The sequence below is a fragment of the Tyto alba genome, unplaced genomic scaffold, assembly GCF_018691265.1.
Source record: "Tyto alba isolate M040663 unplaced genomic scaffold, T.alba_DEE_v4.0 Super-Scaffold_30, whole genome shotgun sequence".
In the NCBI taxonomy this organism is placed as follows: Eukaryota; Metazoa; Chordata; class Aves; order Strigiformes; family Tytonidae; genus Tyto; species Tyto alba.
The window spans coordinates 4,178,048-4,199,714 of NW_024881305.1; the positions used below are offsets into that span (position 1 = coordinate 4,178,048).

The 21,667-nt window shown below is 46.4% G+C and overlaps 3 protein-coding genes across 3 annotated transcripts; 1 reads left to right on the forward strand and 2 right to left on the reverse strand.

Moving 5' to 3' along the window:
* The first annotated feature begins 760 nt into the window (after positions 1-760).
* On the forward strand, positions 761-7,210 carry TAF8 (TATA-box binding protein associated factor 8). The gene is made up of 8 exons (XM_033009549.2): positions 761-824; positions 1,644-1,800; positions 2,533-2,631; positions 2,939-3,001; positions 3,437-3,561; positions 3,876-4,023; positions 4,828-4,970; positions 5,429-7,210. Exons 1-8 carry the CDS (start codon positions 765-767, stop codon positions 5,570-5,572), a joined length of 939 nt encoding a protein of 312 aa, XP_032865440.2. The 5' UTR covers positions 761-764; the 3' UTR covers positions 5,573-7,210.
* A 1,781-nt stretch (positions 7,211-8,991) lies between these two features.
* PIFO (primary cilia formation) lies at positions 8,992-11,468 on the reverse strand. The gene is made up of 6 exons (XM_009967840.2): positions 11,439-11,468; positions 11,002-11,144; positions 10,573-10,671; positions 9,876-10,009; positions 9,470-9,596; positions 8,992-9,069 (listed from the first exon to the last, which is right to left on the reverse strand). Exons 1-6 carry the CDS (start codon positions 11,461-11,463, stop codon positions 9,001-9,003), a joined length of 597 nt encoding a protein of 198 aa, XP_009966142.1. The 5' UTR covers positions 11,464-11,468; the 3' UTR covers positions 8,992-9,000.
* A 488-nt stretch (positions 11,469-11,956) lies between these two features.
* On the reverse strand, positions 11,957-16,963 carry LOC104361661 (chitinase acidic). The gene is made up of 12 exons (XM_033009328.2): positions 16,552-16,963; positions 16,363-16,457; positions 15,696-15,725; positions 14,768-14,969; positions 14,320-14,376; positions 14,049-14,214; positions 13,815-13,939; positions 13,482-13,605; positions 13,173-13,358; positions 12,898-13,017; positions 12,656-12,797; positions 11,957-12,297 (listed from the first exon to the last, which is right to left on the reverse strand). Exons 2-12 carry the CDS (start codon positions 16,442-16,444, stop codon positions 12,044-12,046), a joined length of 1,488 nt encoding a protein of 495 aa, XP_032865219.1. The 5' UTR covers positions 16,445-16,457; positions 16,552-16,963; the 3' UTR covers positions 11,957-12,043.
* Between the last annotated feature and the right edge of the window lie 4,704 nt (positions 16,964-21,667).

Consider the following 21,667-nt stretch of genomic DNA (forward strand, 5'->3'; position numbering starts at 1 on the left):
CACATGCAGTAATTGGTTCTTACTATGTTCTTGCTCTCCCACACATGTACTTAAACAGGAAGCAAGGGGTGGGAGTTGTAGTGTGGGGGTTTCCTGTTCTGTCTTTCTGAAACACTTAACCGACACCAAAGCTTTGATCAAAAGATCTAAGCACACAAGCTGGTACACCAAGGTTCAGCTAAGAGTACACACTGCTTACAACAGGAAAACCCTAAGTGCTCCCATGGTTACAGGGTTCCTGGAACAGCGCTGGTGCTTTTCAAGCTTTTTTAGTAAATAATTTCTTAATGGGAACGCAGGCTAATCTAGAAGAAGTGCAATGGAGGTTTTGCCATCCCGGTTGCCCTGCAGAGGCAGAGTGAGGGCTCTCCCCTCAAGGTGCTCAGACAAGAAGTGGAAAACCACAAGCTTCAACACATCTCAGGAGATGAAAGAGGCGCTTTTCTGAAGCTGAGAACAAGGCGGACGGAACTTCAGACTCTTGTCCCGCTGGCTCACGGCACCCGCCGGGCCCGCGGCGCTCGGAGCCCACCTACGAGACCTGCACCCACGTCCAGCGGGCCCAGTCGGCAGCGGGCACGCAGGTGTGCAGGGGATCACGCAGAGGGACCCCCCACCCTGCCGTGGGCGCACCGTTGCGGGGATTTTAGGGTAACCCCCGGTAACCCACGCGCCCCGACTCGCTCCCTCCCACCCACACTACAAATCCCATAGTGCCCCGCGCTCCGCCGTGCGCACCGCCCCCCCTCCGCCGCACCTGGCGCATGCGCAGAGCTCCGTATGGCTCCAAGATGGCTGACGCAGCGTCCGGTGGCTCCGGCACGGTAACGGTGGCTCCTCACCGAGACTCGGGGCCGTTGTGGAGGGCGTCTCCCGCGGGGACCGGGCAAAACGACAGCAATCTACCCTTTCCATGGCGCTGAGGAGCTTACGGCCTGCCCGGGGGGGGGGCTTTGAGGCGGAGGCTGAAGGGAGGGAGGCGCTGATTGGCTGAAGGACCGGAGGGAGGCGGGGCTCGGCGGCGGGGCTTGATTGGCTCCAGTTCTTCCCCTCGGATTGGCCGGCGAAGGGGGCGGGGGGGCGGGGGCGCCCGTGGGGCGGCTTTTTTAAAGGGGCCGGTCCCCCAAGGGCCTTTCCACCTTGGGTGGTGCCTGCAGCACCGTGTCTATCTATCTGTATGTATGTGTGTCTCTGTATATACACGTGTGCCTAGGTGTATATGTGTAGATCTGTGTGTGTGCGTATATTTGTGTATATGTGTAATCTGTGTGTGTATACTTGTGTGTGTATATGTGTTATCCGTGTGTGTATATGTGTAGATCTGTGTGTGTGTATATTTGTATATATATGTGTGTACGCACATGTACCTGTGTATAGATGTATGTGTATAGGTGCAGCGCGGGCTGGCAGGCCAGCCCCTCTCCTTTGAGCGCCGGCAGACCCCCGGTGTGTCCCAGGGCCTGTACTGGGGCAGCACCCTGGTGTGCTGGGGGCAGGAGCAGCACCCTCGCCCTTCCCGGTCCTTGCCCCCAAGGCCAGAGGAGCTCAGGCCTCGCTGCCTTCCCGGGGCTCTGGAGGTGAGTTCGTTCCTCTGAGCTCTCATTTTGGGGTCGGCGGGGGGATGTGGGTGTCTGTGTCCGCAGAGGTCGGGCAGCAAACATGCAACCACGCCAGCGGATAACTACTACCTGGCGCGGAGGAGGACTCTGCAAGTGGTGGTCAGCTCCCTGCTCACCGAAGCCGGCTTCGAGAGCGCTGAGAAGGCGGCGGTGGAGACGCTGACGGAGATGTTGCAAAGCTGTGAGTATCCAGCTCTGTGAGTGCCCAGCAAACTCTCACCGATCCCCTGAGGTTTCTTGTTCCTCTGCTTTCAAGTTGGCCTTCACCCTTTCATTTCTTTTGTTGTTTTCTTTTTTTTTTTTTTTTTTTTCCCCATTTTTATTATCTTGTGTTAATGATGTTAGCAAAAGCAGAAGTCTAGTCTGGTGGCTAGAGCACAGCCCTGGACTCACAGGCCTCTGTGAGCGTGAGATGTTTGTCTGAACTCAGAAGTGCTTATTTATCTTACTCAGTGAGTACTCATTAGATACTCGTTAGGTATCCTGATAAGCTCCACATATTGAGATGCTGCCAGAATAAATAGAGAAATAACAAAATTCCAGACATTTGGATAGTTAAGGCTGTAGAAGTGCCTGTGTTTGGCAGCTCTGCTCCTACTTTTCTGGGTGATGTGCCTAGGACCTGAGTTTACATATTTTTCTGAAATGAAGCGACGATCAAGTTTTGTATGTTTTCATACTTCTGATGCATTTGTGGAAAACATCTGAGTCTTTGATCTTTAGTGTCTCTGTACTTTACACGTGCTTTAATTTTGAATACTCAGGCTGTAAGACACTGGATGTGGGGAGCTATGTTTTCATTCCCTGCTAAATTTCCTAAAAATGAATGTCTCTGAAGCTGGTGTCGGGCTGACACAAATATGTGCTCACTGTCTGAGTCAAATATGTGGTGGTGTTTTTTCTTCCCCCCCAGATATTTCTGAAATTGGAAGGAGTGCAAAGTCCTACTGTGAACATACAGCCAGAACACAGCCTACGCTCTCCGATATAGTGGTTACTCTAGTGGAAATGGGTGAGTAGTTGACTGGTCCCACTAATTCCAGCTGCCTGCTTTGCAGAAGATTCGGGTGTGTTGTGTTGGTAGAAAAATCTGTCCCCCGTGTTTGTAGAGTGTGTGTGATGTGGTACTTGCTGTTCAGGGCCTTATGCAGGCGTTCAGATATCGCTACTGCGCATGCAGTATGAATATATATGGAGTGAATTGTTTTCTTTCTCATGTAATTTGGAGCCTATGGAAAAATTCTGCAGAAGCCTAAGAGAAGGGATTTTTGACAGGATAAACACTTGGTGTGATTTCTGTTTCCTCTTTTATATTTCAGGGTTCAATGTTGAAATGCTTCCCGCATATGCCAAGCGCTCCCAGAGAATGGTCATCACTGCCCGTATGTGGGAAATCATTTCTCTCTTATATGGGAAGTTGAAAATAATACGGCATCCCTCTGTTAGCATCCAGAGCTTCTGCTTTTCCAGTGTTCCTGGAAGTGCAGTTTGTGTTAAGGACTCCTGTAATGACTGTGTAGTAGGTGAAGGAATGTACCATGTGCCGAATCAGTTGCCTTTGTTTTAGCATCCTCGTTGCACGTGAGAATCCTCAAGATGGTTTTGTTCTTTTTGTGTTGGAGAGAGGGGTCAAGTAATCCTTGTTCCCTTTTGGGATGCCAAACACAGCCTGAAACTGTTGGTCGTGGGATGCACTCTGTCCCTTTTATAGGACCTGGAGACATGGGTCACAACTCAGTATAATCTAGCGCTTTATGCCTAACTCTTGGCAGAGTGAAGCTGGCTGAACTGTGTGACTGCATGTTTTTTAACTGTAGCTCCTGTGACAAACCAGCCCGTGACTCCCAAAGCCCTGACAGCTGGACAGAACAAGCCACATCCATCCCACATTCCTGGCCATTTCCCTGAGTTTCCAGATCCTCACACTTACATCAAGACACCAGTGAGTGAAAAAAGATTTTTATGCCATTTGGGGTATGTTTGAAGTCAGTGACACCAGGAGTGGTGTATAAATATTTTCACTACAGCGTTGGTACTGTTTATCCAAAGCTTCTTCTGGCTTAATACAGTGCTTGTTGTTTGCGGGTTGCCCTTGCTGTAGATTTCTGGCTGATTGACATCTGTAGCTATCTGAAAATCTGTGCATGTTGAAGGTCAGTGCTTGCCTGTAGCATCTGCATTCTAGTAGTGTTTTGAACTTCAGCTCTCCGCATTGCGTCCACTCAGTGTTCTGTTTTTTTCCTCCCTGCTCCACAGACATACCGGGAGCCAGTATCTGATTATCAAGTCCTGCGGGAAAAGGCAGCATCTCAACGACGCGATGTAGAAAGAGCTCTCACACGTTTCATGGCTAAGACGGGAGAAACGCAAAGTCTCTTCAAAGATGATGTTAGCACATTCCCATGTGAGTTATCTAGGACACTTTGTGCTGTAAGTGACAGCTGTCTTAACTGAGTATACAATCCCGTAGAGTACTTGCTACTGCAAGAGGTGAGCACTGAGTGATCACATTGCATTTGCCCTACTGAGGCACTGGAAGGCTGGGAAATGAGGAATTTTTTATTTAAAACAGGGATGAAAACCAGAATCAAAGCCAAATGTTAGGCTTCCACCCTCACCAAAGGCTCACTTTCTTCTGCTGGTGGAGAAGGGCTTAGCTGATATGTGCTAAAGTCAAAGCTCATCCCAGTCCTTTTTCCGCCCCTCTAACTTCTGAACAAGTAATTTCTTTCTTACATTTTTGTGGTAGGCAGTGGAGATTCTGCTGCTTTTCTGTCTGCAAAGCAGTGATGAGAATTCCCACCTTCCCAAGGCTTGCTGACAGCACAGATGTCAGTGTTATCTTAAGGAGGACTAAGTGATGCTTCAGCCCATGGGATAATTGAACTTTTATGGAGGTCAGGAAGGATTTTTTTGTGTATAAAGAATCCATTCCTTATGGAAGTCAGGAATTTTTTTTTTTTTTTTTTTTTAGTATAATGTTGTGTCCTTGGCCTCAGAAAATGGGAAATTAGAGACTGCCATCTTTTAGGGACAGCATATTTCATTCGTGATCCCTGGGAGGCACAGGAAAAGAGTATGTGTGTTTAAAACCAGAACCAGTGCAAGTTTTTGGTCTATAAGTAACTGGTTGTCTTTGTGCTTCATAATCTCTGAGTTGAGGAGTCTTCTCCCAGCTTGCTGACTGTGCCCTTTTCCCTAACCCTAGTGATTGCTGCCAGGCCTTTCACTGTACCCTACCTGACAGCTCTTCTCCCCTCTGAGCTGGAAATGCAGCAAATGGAAGAAACAGATTCATCTGAGCAAGATGACCAGACAGACACCGAGAACCTCCCCCTGCACATGAGCACGGTATGCTGAGCCTGAGAGATCAAGGTCTCTTGGGCCTGACTTTCTTAAACTTATGAAACCTGGTTCTTTGCCTGCCTTCCTCGCAGCTGGGCAGAGTGGGTGGAAAATGGCAGTGGGTTGTGTTTTACCAGGCATAAATGACTAAACATTGTCATGGTTCTTTAACTTTCTACAGAGTGCAATGCAAAATGAGGTTAGATCATGAGCTTTCAGCACAACCTTCGTTTCGGTGTTAGGGGAGAGGGGATTTTCCTAGGATCCCACACTGTTTCTGAAGGGGATCTTCCTGTGTTAGAAATCAGGAGTCCTCACCTTTAATACAGCTCCTTCTGTGCTGCTGTTTATCTTGGCTGTTGATTATCTGTTCTGCCCATAGGTTATGTGGTTTGAACTTCTAAGACTTGTTTAGCCTAACGTTGGTTGTTTATGCTTTTGTTTTGTCTTTTTTAATGTGGCAGGATGATTCAGGACCTGAAAAGGAGAATGCTTCAGTGTTACAGCAGAACACCTCCTTGTCAGGCAGTAGGAACGGGGAGGAAAATGTCATAGACAATCCCTACCTCCGTCCAGTGAAAAAGCCCAAGATCCGCAGAAAGAAGTGAGATCTACCCAGATGGCTGCTCAGAGGAAGAGAAACCCACCGCAGTGGAGGTGAACCCCCTGGGTGAGAGGCATGGAGCAAGACAGGAGAGGCAATCCATCTGAGTGGCAGAAGCAGAAAAATGATCTCTGTCTGTGTGAACTACGCTGTCATCCTGGTTTGCAATGCTCCCTCTTTCCCCTCTGCTCTTCTGCCAACTTGGAATGGTCAATGGTCAATTGCCTTAAAAGTGTTGAAGGTCACTGGGTTACAGACAGGAATTGTCTCGTTTGCTTTGGTTTGTTCTCACTGTCAGCAGGATTTACTCTCTGAAGAGACAGGGGACACAAAGGTGGTTGCTGCTCATTGCTTCCCAGCAGGTTCTGCAGAATACAAAGGCATAATTCGTTTGTGGCTGTCTGGCAGGCTAGAAAAGAAACTTCTGCAATCAACCCTGCCTGGCCTTATAATTTAAGGAGCATGTATTAACAGAGACAGAAAAATCCCAGAGAGGTTTCTTTCTTTGAATTCTTGGCAGGTAAAAGCAAACAGACTTTTCTTTTATAAACTAAAGGCATCTAATGTGTTGGTAAGAGAGTGAAGTGTAAATACAGAGCTAAGACAGCATTTTAGTCTCATTTTTTGACTGCAGCTGCACTTCTGACTTAAAAGTGCTAAGTGTGGTGTTTATCCTGTTCTGCTTTGAGGTTATTTTTTAGCAGTATGAATGGCAAGATTTAACAGCTGCTTCAGGCTATTTTTCAGTTCTATTGTTAGTTTCAACTCCTTTGAGAGTTCACGCCTTCACCAGCTGTTTTGAAAGATGCTGCTGAAAAACTTGGAATATAGAATAAAGCTGTATTGATTGCAGTCTGCAAGGCCACACTATTGATCGCACTTTTTTATTTTGTCCATTCTCAAATACAGGGTTCTATCAACAGAAGTTGCTCTTTTTTTTTCCCCCCCTTTATTTCCCCAGAGCAGAAGACTTTACTTCAGCAGTGAAAATGACTGGTGATGGGAGTATTGTAATTGTTAGCTGGTTCTGTAGGGCTTTGCTTTAATTTTCCTTCAGTATTTTCTTAGGCAAAATAGGGGTTACATTTATTTGACAAAAGACTCCTGTAGTTTGGTCCAGTCTCCCAAGCATCTCTTCTGGATGAAAATGTGGTGCCGGGAGAGGCAGAAAAGACTGTCTGCTACAGACTGCCAGGCAGGTTGTGGTTTCCTAGAGTAGTAGCTGAACGAAAGGAGTCTGTTGCAGTCACCGGGGAGATCAGAGTTATGTGTGTACATGTTCACCTCTGTTTAGTTAAGGCATCCTCCCAGGCCTCCCTTTTCCACTGTTGCCCAGGGAGGAGGAAGATAGAAAGGAGTAATTTTTCCAGTGAGGGCGGAGGTGTTCCTGCCAAACAGTTTGAAATGACATCTCTAGCAAAAAAGTCCTGTATGTGCCATTGTCACGTCTGCTGGTGCCTTGGTTTTACAGAATAAGAAATGTACAGAGACATGGTGTATGTATGTATATATAAAAAATTTTATCTTTTTTTACTTGGATTAAGCATTTTTTGTAATGAGAAAATCCCTCGCTGGGTAGGGGAAAAATGTAGAATGAAAATAGTAATTTTTATGTTCATAATAAAAGAAATTTTATCTCCTACAAGCAAAACTGGCTGAGTCCTTTAAGCTTCAGGAGTGGAAAAGCATCTGAATGGAGCCTGGATGTGTTTTCAGTGGTGTCTAGAAGCAGTAGGAAGTCTTATCCTTCATTCTGCATCTCTTCCTCTCTCCACAGCAACACTTGATAGCTGAGAAGGTTGGGAATTTTCCAAGAAGAACTTTGATTCATTAAAAATACGTTCAGTGAGGACAAAGTGCCTTCTGAAATACCATCACTTTTGGAAGAGCTTTAGTAGAAGGTTTCTCCAGTCAGAGGTGGAACATGCGGTTGAGAAGGACTGCAGAATCATAGCTACTGCTTACTTTCTTTTACATCTTCTCTTACATGTATATTTTTCTCTTGATTAGAAAACCATGACAGATGGAGGTGAAGTATGCCGTATCAGGCACGGATATGAAGGTGAAGCCCTAAACGGCCATAAACCCCAGGTCTTAGGACAGTAAAATTTCCAGTGAGTCATAGCTCCTCCTTCAAAAGATGCAGCAAAAGGGGCAACTGCAAATCGGCAAGTACATCCCTTTTTGACAGCTGCTACTACAAAGCAGTCTCTTGTGGTTGGGAGGGAAGGGGCCAATGTGCCTAGAAAAGACAGGTTGTGAGCATCTGTTGTCGTGCGTATGTGAGAGCACTTGAAGACTGAAAGTGGGAAATGGGAAGAATGCAGTTTGGTTTTATAGCTGAAATTGGGCTACAGGTGAAACTTGATACAGAAACAGCTAAACAGACCCAGAAAATTTGAAAGCCTGCATTGTGACTGGTAGTTATATCAAAAATAAATGTTGCCTGCTCTTAGTTCTCCCCTGAGATTGAATCAAGTTTGTGATCAGACAGATTAAGTCTGTGTGTGAGGGTTTGTAAACATTTATAGAAATCCCTAGGGTCTGAGTTGTACAGTGCGGAAACAACTGATGATGAATATCATCACCTTTCTGTTTCAGACTAAATTTATTTTCATGGCCAGGTTCTTAATTAGCATATTCCTTGCTCCCTGCTTGAGAATATTTTCCTCATGTCAGCATGGAAAAAAAGCTAGTAATGCAAATGTATGTCTTGCAGGCCATCTGCTCAAAGCTGTCCCAGCACAGCCCCTTTCCCTAGGATGCTTGCTGTGTGCTACTTTAATAGAGTTGCTGGCTGTGCACAAAGCCATTATACTCTCCCTGAACATACCTGAGGGCAGCAATGTAACGGTGGCTGTGCCACGTACACCCCATGTTTCTCAGCTCTCCTCGGGCTGTGGGTGAACCCCTCGGCCTGGCCGGGAGTGTCTGTTGGAGATGAGATGGGGGTGAGGAGGCGGGGGAAGGCAGGTGGCAGCTGAGGAGAAGATGGGGCCGTTTTGCTTCCAGTTCTGAGGAGATAAAGCAGCAGCCAAGCTGCCCTCCAGCGACATTAATCTGGCTCCTCTCCAGTGCCAGAGAGGGCTGGATTTTGGGGGAAAATGTCCCCTGTGTCGAGGGAAGCCACGTCAGGGAGAGCAGCGAGGTGTTTTCATGACGACTCAGGGAAAATGGCCGCCAGCCCTGCCGGAGCCAAGGGGCTGAGGGAAGTGGGGCAAAGGAGTGCTGTGTGCGGCACCCAAACACCCGCAGAGACAGCAGACATCTGCCGCAAAACCAGGTAAGCACAAGTAGTGGCAAGACATGCCTCTCTTTGAAATAGTTTTATTTGGAGAGGCTGGGCAGTGCAGATGAAGGTCTCCACAAGTGGGTGGGAAGCAGGGGTGAGGCCTGAGCAGCCCCACTGGAAGGGGCGGCAGCCCTGGCTCCTCAGCTGTAGTATAAACTCAGGTAGGCCACTCGGTCCCGGTGTTTCCTGAATTCTCTGTCTATGGTCATCTGAAAGACAACTACTGTCCGTTAGATATTAGCAATGACAACTGCTTCATAAAAGTGCAGGTTCCTAAAAGTGTTAGGAACCTTAACCTATGTTTTAAATCAGAAAGGTTTTCTTTTCAGCAGAGCTAGATGGGGAAGCCTGTGCTCTGGTTCTCTCTGGATGGAAACTTCCAAAGCAAATTTTTTAACAGAAGTTTTTTTTGAAGGACTGTAACTGTTTTTGCAAACCAGCATTTTCTGATAGAAAATCACTTTGTATCTTGTGTCCCAGGCTACCAGAGCCACATACCCATCAGGTCAATAAGGAAAGGATAACAAAACATAGTGCAAATGTGTTGAAGTAATCATATGATTTCCTTTGTCAAAAGCAAGAATAACATCCCCACATCGCTGTCCTTACCTTCTGTACCTCCATTTTTAGCATCCTCTTCACTGGCATTGGCACTAAAGACCAGTCTGGAGACCCAAACTTCATCGGCCAAGTGATTCTTTTGTGTAATTGCTTGCCTGGTTCGTAAGTTCCAGGTCTAAAGAAAACAGGCACAAAATATCCTCATTTCTGGAGCTGGTGTATGGTGTTTGTAACACTGGAATCTACCAGTATCTACCTACCTTGATCCATGGGAAAATGCATGTTGTGGTATTCTAGTGATCATGCTAAGTTAAAGACTAAAGGAGGGGAGCTTTTTGAAGATAAAAAAGCGTTACTGGGATCACGGTCACCTATCTCCCATCTGTGTCTTTGTATTTCTCTCTGCTAGTACTCCTGCTTATTACTAAAAGTGTAAGAAAATGAGTTGCATTACCCAGGGAAAAATTCTTTATCTGAAGGCTTATCTGGAAATCGTGGTGTCTTAGTGGAAAATGGAGCGTAGGCTGGCTGGCATTTTCTTTCTTTCTTCCAGAATGACTGGTATGTTGCTGGGCTGGGAGTCACAGTCTGCAAGAGATAAAATTTCAATACAGGAGATTTTGTTCTGCAAACCATTTCTACATGTTCTGATCAGCAGTAAGCTGGGCATTACAGACCTGCTGTTCAATGCATGCTTTGGCTACTCTGATAGTGTAAAAAACATCAGAACAAGTGAATTATGCAGTCCCTGCTGCTTCTTACCCAATGTGTCCTGTAATGTCTCTCCTAATACATTGTTATTCTAGAGAAGCTGGGCCAGAAAACATAGTGTGATTGTTCAGGTAGTATAGCTGAGCTCCCTCCCTAATTTTGCCTCAATATGTACATTTACATGTGTGTGTATGTGATAGAAAGGAATGTGTATATACAAATGCATGTGTTAATGTTGCCAGAGTTCATATGGTCAGTCATTGGTCTTTAGGCTCAACACCTCCCACTAGACTGTATATAAGGAGATCTGTAGCTACCCCTATGTATTATGTTGGAGGTAGCCCCAGCAAATGCGATCGAAGCTGATAGTCTACGTTGGGAACAGCCTACACATTCTTGCAAAACTGCAGCTCTGCCACTTTGAAGTGAGCCTTTCTTACCTGTGGCTCTGGTATGAAACGCTGGGCTGTTCTTGCTCCTATCACATAGCCTTTCTTGCTCAGTGGTTGTTTTTCCAAATAGTATTGGAGGCTGCCTCTCTGCGATTCAAAAGCAGAAGTGTCTTACTGACATTTTTAAGACACCATTTGCATCAGGGGAAGGACAGAAGTACATGAGCAGCAGACGTTATTCCTGTCAGTTCTACTTTCTCACTAATGTAGAGCACTAGGGCAGATGGAGCTTTGAGGGCTGGTACACTTGGAAGGGCAGGGGAATTTCTTTTTCTAGATATATGCAGAGACCTTGTACGATGGGCTTGTAGGGCAGGTGTGGGGGACTTCATGTCCAGCTGGCCATGGTTCTGTTGCTCTTATACTGTGTGTCTTCTGTGAAGGAAAATCTCTGAGAATGAAAACTGAAAAACTTACCTCATGACTCAGGTAACAGCCTGGCCCAAGCGAAGGGTCTCCCCTGATGGCTATCAGCTGGATTCCCAGCCTGTCTGAGGCATGGTGGAGAGGGAATACTTTCCGCTCCTGACATGACCCGAATGAAATCTGCTTCTGCACATCTGTGAGACCAGGAGAAGGAAATGCCAACAGTGGAGATGACCGTTTGCTGCTTTTCTTCCTCCTTAAGTCTCTGCTGCTCTCTGCCTGAGGCCAACCATCCCCTTATCTCCCAGAGGGATGCCTGTTCCCTCTTGTCACAAAGGCTCCTTTTTCCCCAGCCTGAACAGAGCAGCCTAGCAGCCCAGTTACGGGGAAGCTTGCTGGGGGAAACCTGATGCCACTGGGGAGCTTTATGAGAAGAGAAGCCCTCCAGCCCACAGTCCCCCCAGGCACACGCACCTCGCATGGCTCACCTCTCAGCTTCCACTCCACTGCCATGCTGTGCTGCCAGACCAGTCAGCATCTGTGTGTTCTCCGGTTGCTATAGACACGGAGGAGCGGGTGCTACAGGGAATGCTGGCAATGGCCATGCCTGAAGGGTTCAGGGAAAAGAGGGGGATTTATAATGTCCCTGTGGATTGCACCTTTCTGGCTCCCACCCTGAGGAGCTGCTGTTCCCAGACTGTAAGTCACTAGTGGAGAGGTCTCTGGGGAAGCAGTCTATAGGTTGTGCTGTCAGGACCCTTCCCTGTGATCTCTCTTATGGCACAGTCTGAGCTGCCCCGTTGTCTGCTCTCAGTCTTTTTCCCTGTGCCTGGCTGTCAGGGAAACCCCTGTTTCAGGGCAGCGAGAAACCCCTGGAAAATGCCATACTGGAATTAAGTCCAGTTTATGGATTCAGGCCCTTCCCTGAGCACAAGCATGAGCATCATGGGAGAATCTTGGCACATCAAACTACTAAGAGTGAGATGAGTTGAAACAGTGAGGATTGTTGCTTTTGCAGAATACTTTATTTAATCATTCTGATTCCATGCAGTGAGACCTGAGGGGTCTGTTTGCTGCAATAGCATTGGTATCTTCATGGCCAGTTGCAGCAGGAGCAGCTGGTATCAAAGATGAGGCCTTCCTGGCAGCTCTGCACAAAGGTTTCACCATTGATGCAGTTGTAGAAGTTCCTCTTGTTGGTTGGATCTGCATAGACTCCGTTGGCCTTGCCAGCACAGAAACCACTCCCACCAGAGCCACCAGTATCGCCACCTGAGCCCCCACTTCCACCTCCGTGGTTAGGAGCCTCAGTGACTGGAGGATTGGGCTGAGCTGGAGGCACACAGTCTGAAACAAAAGCAGGCAAGGGCTCATTTCTGTGCTGACAGTCTCTCGGCCCTTCCCTCCCTCCACGAGCCCTGTAGTGGTGGGGTCAGCTATCAAAGTGTGTTCCCCCAAAGTCTGGCCTGGCTTGCACTAGGCCTTTGAAACATCTGGACCCAGGTCCAAGTTACAATCTCCCCCTTTTATCCTGGGGGATGGTGAGTGAAGGGATCTTTCCAGGGCAACCCCTAGTTGTGGCTTCCACAGCAAGTCTTTATCCACTAAGGCTCCCGAGCTGAAGCTTTGTGGGTCCCTGAAGCCCCGCATCAGCAGCAAGCTAGGGAGTCACCGTCAAGAAGCACACACTACTCGAGCTACTCACCACCATTTTGCAGACCAAGACCGTTCTTCAGGGTGGTGATCAGGGGATATTTGCCTTCCTTGCAGAAAGTGCCAGTGAAGTCATCCATATCAAGGGCCCAAACCATAGCACCTCCAAAGTTGTTCTTCTTCAGCCAGTCAACCTGTTCAGCACGGGGGGGAGAAATCCCAATTAGGCCTGGGTCCTGCTACGGCCAAAGGCCTCCTGCCTTCTTATTAGCATGGCCACACATCCCACCATACCTTGATGTTGAAGCTCTTGATGTTGTCATAGCCAACCCACTCGTTGCCTTTGTAAGCGTAGGGCACGTCCTGGGGAGCATCCCAAGCCTGGGTGGCTCCAGAGTCCAGGAATGTGCAGATCTAGCAAAAAAAGGAAGAGAGGGAGAAGTTAGCAAGTCTCTGACAAAAAAGGGCAGTTGGCATATTCCGTGGGTCCATGGGTTAATAATTCCTTGCTGGGTAGTTTGATGGGTGTTTGTGTTCTTGATGGCCTAGGTATGTAGGCGCGCACATACCTCGTAGTAAGCCAAGAATCCAGCCTGCCTTGTGTAAGGTCCAGCTGGCCCAGGTCCTGTTGCTGGTGCCCCAACAGCTGTGTCAGCTGGGTTTTGGAGGTTGAAGTTATGTCCATAGGTTGGGAATCCAACAAGGAGCTTCTCAGCAGGGGCACCATTGCTCTTCCAATAGTTCATGGCATAATCCTGTAAAAAACCCACCACAGTTCAAGTCTGTGCCAGGATGTTAGGCAGCAGGATGACTCCTTAAACTTATGATCACTGACGAGATGATAATCATCTGTGCAGAGTCTTGCAAAATAAACTCACAACATTGAAGTAGATGAGGTCACCAGTGTCAGCTGGGCCTTTGTACAGAGGGCTGTTCTCCCCAGTGTTTCTGTCCCAGGAGCCGTGGAAGTCGTAGGTCATCACATGGAAGTAGTCCAGGTACCTGTGGAGAACATTGTGCATGTCTGTCTCCTGGTCTGCCCTTCCCCACCAAACAAGCACCACTCTCATGGCATTCTTGCCTTATGCAGAAGAGTAGGGACCCTCTCACACTGAGGTTGGTTTCTGCCAGATAATGGCAGAGGTTCCCTTAACCACCTGAAGGAAGACCACTTCAGTCACAGAAATGGTACCGGAGGGTTTGCTACTCACTTTCCAAGCTCAGGAATCTGGTAGCCAGCCTGAATGGTAGAAAGTCCTGCAGCAACGGCCGCGGTGAGCATGAGACGGGGCTTGTTGACCTGTTTGGCTTCCTGCTCAAAGGCTGCCAGCATTTCCTGAGGGATGCCAAGAATCAGCTCTCACCAGGGAGTCTCTGGGCTGAGGCTTTTCAGCCAGAGCTGTGCAGAGCAGAGGGCTTGACCAAAGCCTTTTGTTTCAACCTACCTTAACCAGGACAGTAAAAAGAGTCTTGTCCTGGGATGGGCTGCCCCTGGACCCAGGGTATTCCCAGTCAATGTCCAGCCCATCAAACTGGTACTGGCGCAGGAATTTGATGACGGACTTGATGAAGGTCTGTCGGTTCTCGGGAGTGGAGACCATTGTGGAGAACCTAGGGAAGCAGATCAGGACAGGGTTGGGTTTGGGTTGGTGCCTCTTCCCCCATCTCCCCCCCTTCCCAGGGTGCTGTCACAGGAAGGAGATTGCTTGAACTCACTTGGCTGTCCCAAAATTCCATCCTCCAATCGCCAGGAGGGTCTTCAGTTTTCCATTTCTGCAAAGGGAGGAACAGGAAGATATTTCACTACAAGGAATGGTTTAGTCTTACCAATTTCTAAGATTACACAACAGACGAACGTAAGGGACAGTGCTCTTGTTTTTCTGGAAAGATTCTGGTGTAGCTGCTTTTGTAGGCTGTGATCTCTTGCTGTGAAACCAGAAGAGCAAGGCAAGAGCCCACTCTGTCGCTGTCACCATCCTCAAAGGACCGGTGCTGGCAGCCTGTGCTGCCCTGCCCTCCCTTCCCCTCGCCATCACTCTCTGCCTCTTCTCCTTGGCCTCCCTGAACTGTGGATTGCTCTGCCATTGTGTGGAGAACAGATGCTGAATAACGGGGTAGGACCTGAAGGGGAGACCAAGTGATGCCCATTGGTCTGGGTACGTACTTGTTCTTCAAGCCGTTGAAGGATTTGTAAAGGGTCTCATCGTTCCATTCGTAAGTTGTGATCTCGTTGTTGGACATGCCAGCAAAGGCGTAGATCAGATGGTCACACAGGCACGGGTCAATGTTGTCAGGCATGAATTTTCCCAGGCCAGGCCTATATTGGGCCCAGTTGGTGAAGTAACATGACAGCACATAGGCAGTGCCTGCAGAGAAATAGAGGAGATGTGGTGGGGTAGATTTGGACTACACGGAAGAGATACTAGTAACTTTGGGCAGAGTATCATAACTAGGTTGAATGAGAAACAATTGCACAGTGTTTGCTTGCAGGGTAGGGAGTTCAGGGAAAGTGAAGTAGTGTTGGTTTTCCCTCTCAGAAGTGGCTCTTCAAGGATAAGAATGGATTTCTTTCCTTCCTACTTTGTTTCAGGAGATGAGTTGGTCTCAGGGCCTCTTTCACCCTTAAACTCATGAATAAGGGTGGTTCTGAGTGCTGGGTCTCTTCCCCAAACAGAATCTTTCTCATTGCTGCCATGTAAGGCAGGAGAGAGGCAGCGGGATCTCTGGTGAAGTGCCTGGAAGGAGGAAGGCTCTTTGAGTGTTTGCTGTGCTGCCTGTTTGACCTGCCTTTGAAAGCTTCTTTGTAGAAGACCAAGCTTGTTGCTGCACTCACGCTTCATTCAAGCTGAGCAGGAAGGGGCTGCTATGAGGAAGCTTGCATGAAAGAAAGCAACATATTTGCACTTTAGATTGAGCAAGCCGTGCTTTGTCAGGCTTTTGTCTTCAGAAACAACATTGCTGTGTGCCTGCCTGCCTCTCCTTCCTCCCCCATGACTTGTATAAGAATTAGCTAGTGAGTCTGTTCCAGTTGCCCGTGTGCGCTGTAACGGGGAAGGGTTTGGTAGAGTTGTTTTGGGGTAGAAAGCACATACCTATCTGGGCGTTCAGCAGGAGGACCAGAGCTTTAAAGAAAAAAGTGTGGGATTAGTCTTAGATGTAAGAAATAAGGTAATGTCTGAATTAGCAGAAACTCTATGGTATATATCCTGTAATGCAGATAATAAAATTGCTTCTATCAGTGTGTCTATTCTTGCTCCACTTCATAAGGATCTGTCTGAACCCAAAATTTTCTGTCTCCTAGGTGCCAGTTCATTCTGATTAAAGGAGACACACAGAGGAGCTCATGGCCATTAACGGCTCGATGTTCTGCTGCTTCTTTCAGCTCAGCGTTCTTGATGCCTATAACACAGCTGAAATAGCAGAAGTCTCTTGGAATATACTCTGCTATGCGGACAGTATATAGTCTTTCTATTGGAATGACCAGTTTTCCTCCTCAGAGTGCAATTTTTTGGTCCAAGATTATTTTTCTATTCAATAAAGCAATTAAATCAAGAATTGGCATATCTGAAGAAAAAAAATCAACTCAAATATTATTGCAACATCTAATCATGCTGTAAGTAACTTCTATAATTTTTCCTTTGACAGAAGGGAGTACAGCATCTTTAATCCCCAAAAATCTCCTGTATAGCCACCCCGTATAAGAGCAAAAGAGCCACAGATACTCAAAGGTTGAGAAATAAGTTTTGAAGTGGGACTTACCGGTAAGCAAAGCGAGCTTGGCCATCTTTGACCAGGACTGACGTGGTGCAGACCAACTTCCACTTTTATATGCTCCTCTCATGTGATGCCAGTCTTGTATAAACAAAGAAGCACAAACATTACAAAAGTTGGTAAAGATCAGTATCACCAGAAAATGATACCAGTACAATGGGCCTTAACACTCCAGCTGGAAACACCACTATTATCAGGCTGTGCCGTGTCGTGGTGCTGTGAGAGTTGTTGAAGAACAAGATTAGATGGCTTTTATTCCTAGAAATGTTGTTTACAGCGACAGGCTTTGTATCAACAGTGGCGATTACGCAGTGATAGATGGCTGAAGCGTTCAACCTTGTGCTGTCCTTGTGTCTGCCCAGCGGTGGTAGGCGCTGCCAAACCAAAGGTGGTTTACAAGGGTTTTGTCTCCGTGGCTGGGGCAGTCAGCGAGGTGGGACTGAGTAGGGCTTAGGCTCACAGCAGTGGGCTTTTGGGGGGACACAGGGACTGGGCTCACTTGGCGTAGGCAAACTGCCTGTCGGGATGTAGGCACTCTGTGATCTGAAGTGTCTCTTGCCCACACCATCTGAGCTTCTTGTCAGTTCATGGAAGTGGAGAGGGCTTCCTGGTGTCCCATAAGCACAGTGAATCAGAATCAGCTGAGTTCTTCTCCCACTTGTTCTTGGTGATGACTGTTGTCTGGAAATGAGAAAAAGAAGTGGAGAAGAGTGCTTTAACAAGTGTTTTTAAACGACTGGTGTACTGCTGGCCCAGAGAGTGGATGCTTAGCCACGTAATGAACAAATGTGATAGTGCCTTGGCAAGATAATTTTCTTCAGGGAGAAGCATTATTTCTTGGAGGTCAAGCTCTATGAGAGAGAGCCCAGGGAGAGAGCTTCATGCAGGCTGCACTTGCTCTCGCACTTACTCCCTCCTATTTTTTAAAAAAGCAGTGTATCTGTTTTAGCTGAAATGTCTTGCTTAAGCATATCTGAATGGAATTTTTGAAAAGGCAGTTACAGGTGCTGAAACTGATGGTTTTATCTCAAAATATTCTTTCTTTTTCTTTGCTTCATCTTCAGTCCAGGTGAAGACTCAAAGCTCTTACTGTCTTCAAGGAGTTACGTGGTTTCTCTCCTTTTGCACACCAGGCACTGTAAGGGCTAGTGCAAAGGTTGGAGTAAGACACAGCCCTCACGCGGCCAGTTGTTCTTCACGGAGACACTTAATTCCTGTATAGATGATGTGAAGGTGAATTTCCAGAAGGTCACCCAGACTTAGTTGAACGGGAGCCTGGAAAACAGCCTCAAAGTTGCCAGTACCACACGCTGGCACTGAAGTCACTGACCTGCAGATTAAAATGCACTAGACTGACCCTTCAGGTTTTGTACCTGCACCGGGTGAGATATGGCAGATAATGAAAGAGATAACCCTCTTCAAGGAGTATTTTTCCAGTGTGTTTCTTGGTTGATAAAGTAACCCAGTACAAACTCAACGGGAATAGATTTGGAAAATCCTACCCTCAGTGACCTCTGGAGCCTTGCAGGTCTGGTACCTGTAGAAGGGTGTTTTGTTGTGAGAAGGAAAGCATTTGGGGAAGGATGAAGGACGCCAATTTGTCTGCATGTGGTGGCACCAACTGTCAGTTGGTCAAACCCTGGCGTTTCTCCTCAGTTTTCCTGCCTTCAAAAAGAGTTGAGTATGCAGACAGAGACCGTGCACATTATTCCAGTAGCTGAGGTGCTAGGTTTCAGAGAGGTCCACCAATCTGGATTGTTTCTGCTTTAGCTTCACTCCAGGCACCGACTACGATTGTCATTATTCTGATTGTGTGACAATGTTAGGAGTAAGTCCGTCTGCCCTTCAACTGCCGGGGCTCTTTTCTGACGGGTCATGGAAAGGAGACCCACGTGTTCGTGGTGACTCCAGCTGAGCAGTGCCGATGTGTTCCTTCCCTGGTGCGGACCTCCAGGATGGTTCCTTAAGCTTTCTCACCTTTTCAGGCCCAGAGGTTTGTCAGTCAGGCATGGCCTGACTTGCACAGCCTTGCGGCCATGTCCAGTGGGATGTGTGTCTGACAACTGCCTCTCAGCAAACTCACTAAAAGCTGTGTTTTTCCCCAAAGACCTTGGCCATGCTGGCCCTGCTAAGCTCAGCGTATATGAGCCATTGCTTTTGAGAGCTTGTTTGTTCCCCTGCCCTTGCTATGGAGATTCGGCAAGTCACTGTGGGAGGCTAAACTGGGGAGAAATGTAAAGGTCAATGTGATGACGCCGTGTGCTTTGGAGAGCCCTGTCCTGACCCTTATCTGGATGCAGAGGTACGGGCCTCGGTCTCCTGGTACAGGGAGATCAGAGCTGACAGCCGATACGGGCGTTTGTGCTGGTGGCAGCGTTACACCAGCCAAGGTTCACGTTAGCAATGCAGAGACACATATTAGGTAGACGAGCCCTTGGCTAGGTGTAAACTAGGATCCAGCTTTTGGATTTCCGTGTAAAGCGAGGCTGTAGAGATGCTTAAATGCATTCTGGAATTATTTTTTGGATCTGAGAAGCTCTGTGATTTTGCCTATAAAAACCTGGGGAGAGCTATTCCTGGTTTTGGCTGCTGATCTGATGTTCCTCTCTGCAGGCAGATAACTTATTACCACCATGGAGACAATCTGTTGCCAGTATGCTTTTTCTTATTGTGGAGTGGTGTTCTTGGAAATTCCTTGGGAATTTTCCTATGGGAATATACCCCAGATATGTCTGCATATATGTATATATGTATAGCCTATGTTGAGAGTAGCAGGGAAAAGCAATATTTCTCAGAATAATATAGATTGCCATAGGAGCAAGTATGGGAATTTCTGCCTTCTATATTGTCAGATTTTTTCTCTTTAATGGTAGTTACTTTTCTAATTCTGGAACCTTTTTCTCTCATCTTTTTTTTACAAATTGTTACTATGAACAATGATTAGTTATTCACAATTGTGGAAAGTTCATTGAAGCTAATGTGCTGCAAGCTTCCGAGGAGGAAAAATGTTTGGAGGGAAGACATAGAGGTAAGCTCTTTCTGCTAGCTTGCTAAATTCTTCCTTCATCTCTTGGCAGAGTTATTTCATCCTATGCTTAAATTCTTTTTAATGGGCTGGAAAAGAATTACTGTGCATGAAGAAAATCATGATGATTAACTTTTTAGTGCAAAGCATTTTAAGGGTGTTAAATATGATCTGGAATTATGGTAAAATGTGATAAACTCTTCCTCTCAAACCTGTGCTTTATACTTGGTTGGGTACTGCTTTCTGATATGCTCTGAGATGTCTATAGGGGAAACTCATTTCTTTATGAGCTAGAAGGGTTGAATCTCCTGAGAAATCAGAATGAACTTTCTCACTTAGTATACAGTACAGCCTTGTCTGAGACTAGCATCGTTAGTTTTCAGCTCCTTCATTTCTATCAGCTAGCCTCATAAAAAACTCTTGCTCCCAAAGAATCATCTAATTCCATTAATTAAATGAAGGAATAAATTGCATTTAAGGAAGAAGTTACCCTGCACATGCAGCTTCTCGATTTGAAAGTAGGTGCACCTTGAAGCAGTGCAGGAGGCAAAATAAAAGCAAAATAAAAATATTAGAATTAGTTTTAACTAAGGAGAGCGTCTTCTTCCTGCTTTACAAGAATCGTGGAGTCAGTGGCTGCGTACTATCAGCAATTAAAATATCCAACAGTAGGTGTCAATGTTGCTTGCTCTTCACAACCGTGTAGCTGGAGTGCTTTTCTAGCAGTCTCCTGATAACATGTCAAGAAGAAATGTGCTTGCAGGCCAGAAAGCTTAGTTGCTGCTCCACTTTGTTTAATCACAAATAGAGTTCTGAGATTAACAGGACATTTTTTTTGCACTTTCAAATAGAAATTGAATGCTTCATTCTTCTGTAGAAAACTAATGAGGATAGAGGCTAAACTTTGTTCAGTTCATTTCTCCAGAGCTGTATAACCTACATAAGGCATGACCATCTTAGAGTGAAAGAGGAGCTATTAAAGACATCTGTCCAAAACTAGTCCAGTCTTGCAACATGACAGGATGCCTATTAAGACGTTAGTAATTTTGTTGATATGTCCAGGAATCACATCCCCTATAAAAAGAGCATCCCAGTGCCTTGGCAGGGTACTGATAAATCTATGCTTTTTGGCTATCTCAAATGTTTAAGTTACATGTTTATGTCTCCTAACAAAGAATTTTGGCCTCACCTTCTGTCTCTTCTGCCTTTCCTTACCAGCACAGTAAGTATTTATTGCAAGGGAAAATGGGCTTGAGAAGCTAGTTTAAAGACAGAAATTTAGTTTCCCTGGGTCCATGTTATGTGTGTGCAGTCTTATTAGAGTAGCCTTGGGTGAAGCAGACCTAAATTGCGTGTGGCCTTGGCATATGTCCCTTATTAATCTGCTACGAAAAGGAGATTCTGAACCATCTCTGATGTGCTTATGGTTTCCAAACATTTCCTTTCTATTGGCCACTTTTTTGCTGTGGAGCAAACCCTGCTTTTCACACTGGCAAAACATGAGACAAAGCAGTCACACCAGATTATTCACTCCAGTGGTAAATGTTACATCCTGACAGCAGTTCAGCAGGTTCTCCTAACAACTGTCTGGGTTTGCTCAAAGCTTTTTATATTTGATAAGCATTTTATCATGAAGATCAGAGAAATCTTATCTACTCCTTCCTGGCAAACTACTTCTAAAAGCAACCATCTCCATACTGGACATAGTAAGCAGCTTCAGACTCCTACCCAGTGCTTGATCCTTCTGGAGTTCAGCTCATGCTCCAGGGCCTGTAAAAGAGAATGTACTTCCAATGCCAGCACATGTCAATGGCCTATACCATGGCCCTGCCTAAACTGTGCTGTGTCAAACATCAAACCTTTGGGAGCAGCAAAAAGCAAGCAGAACAGAATCAACACCTTTATACATAAATGCCTGTAGCAAGAAGTAATCCTCTATTTTCACTTTGCTAAAAGTGAGAGAGCTTTTTGTCACGATCAGGACAGCTTGACTCAATGGTGGTTTTATTTCTTACCTTTTACCTTGTCTTCTTGGCAAAAGTTTACCCGCTTGACTTGGTTTATAATCTAAGGGAGGAATATCAACGAATCACTGACTACTACTTTGAGTTGTGTTGCTTCCAATGTCCAGTCTGGGAGGTGTTAGGAGATAACCCGTTCTCCTCCTCTTCTTTTGGTTTCTGCTTTAGATAAAGGAATGGGGGAGTTTCTTCATTTCAAAAGTGGGGTGAAAGGTATCAAGAGTCTGGTTGTCCTGGAATGACTGGG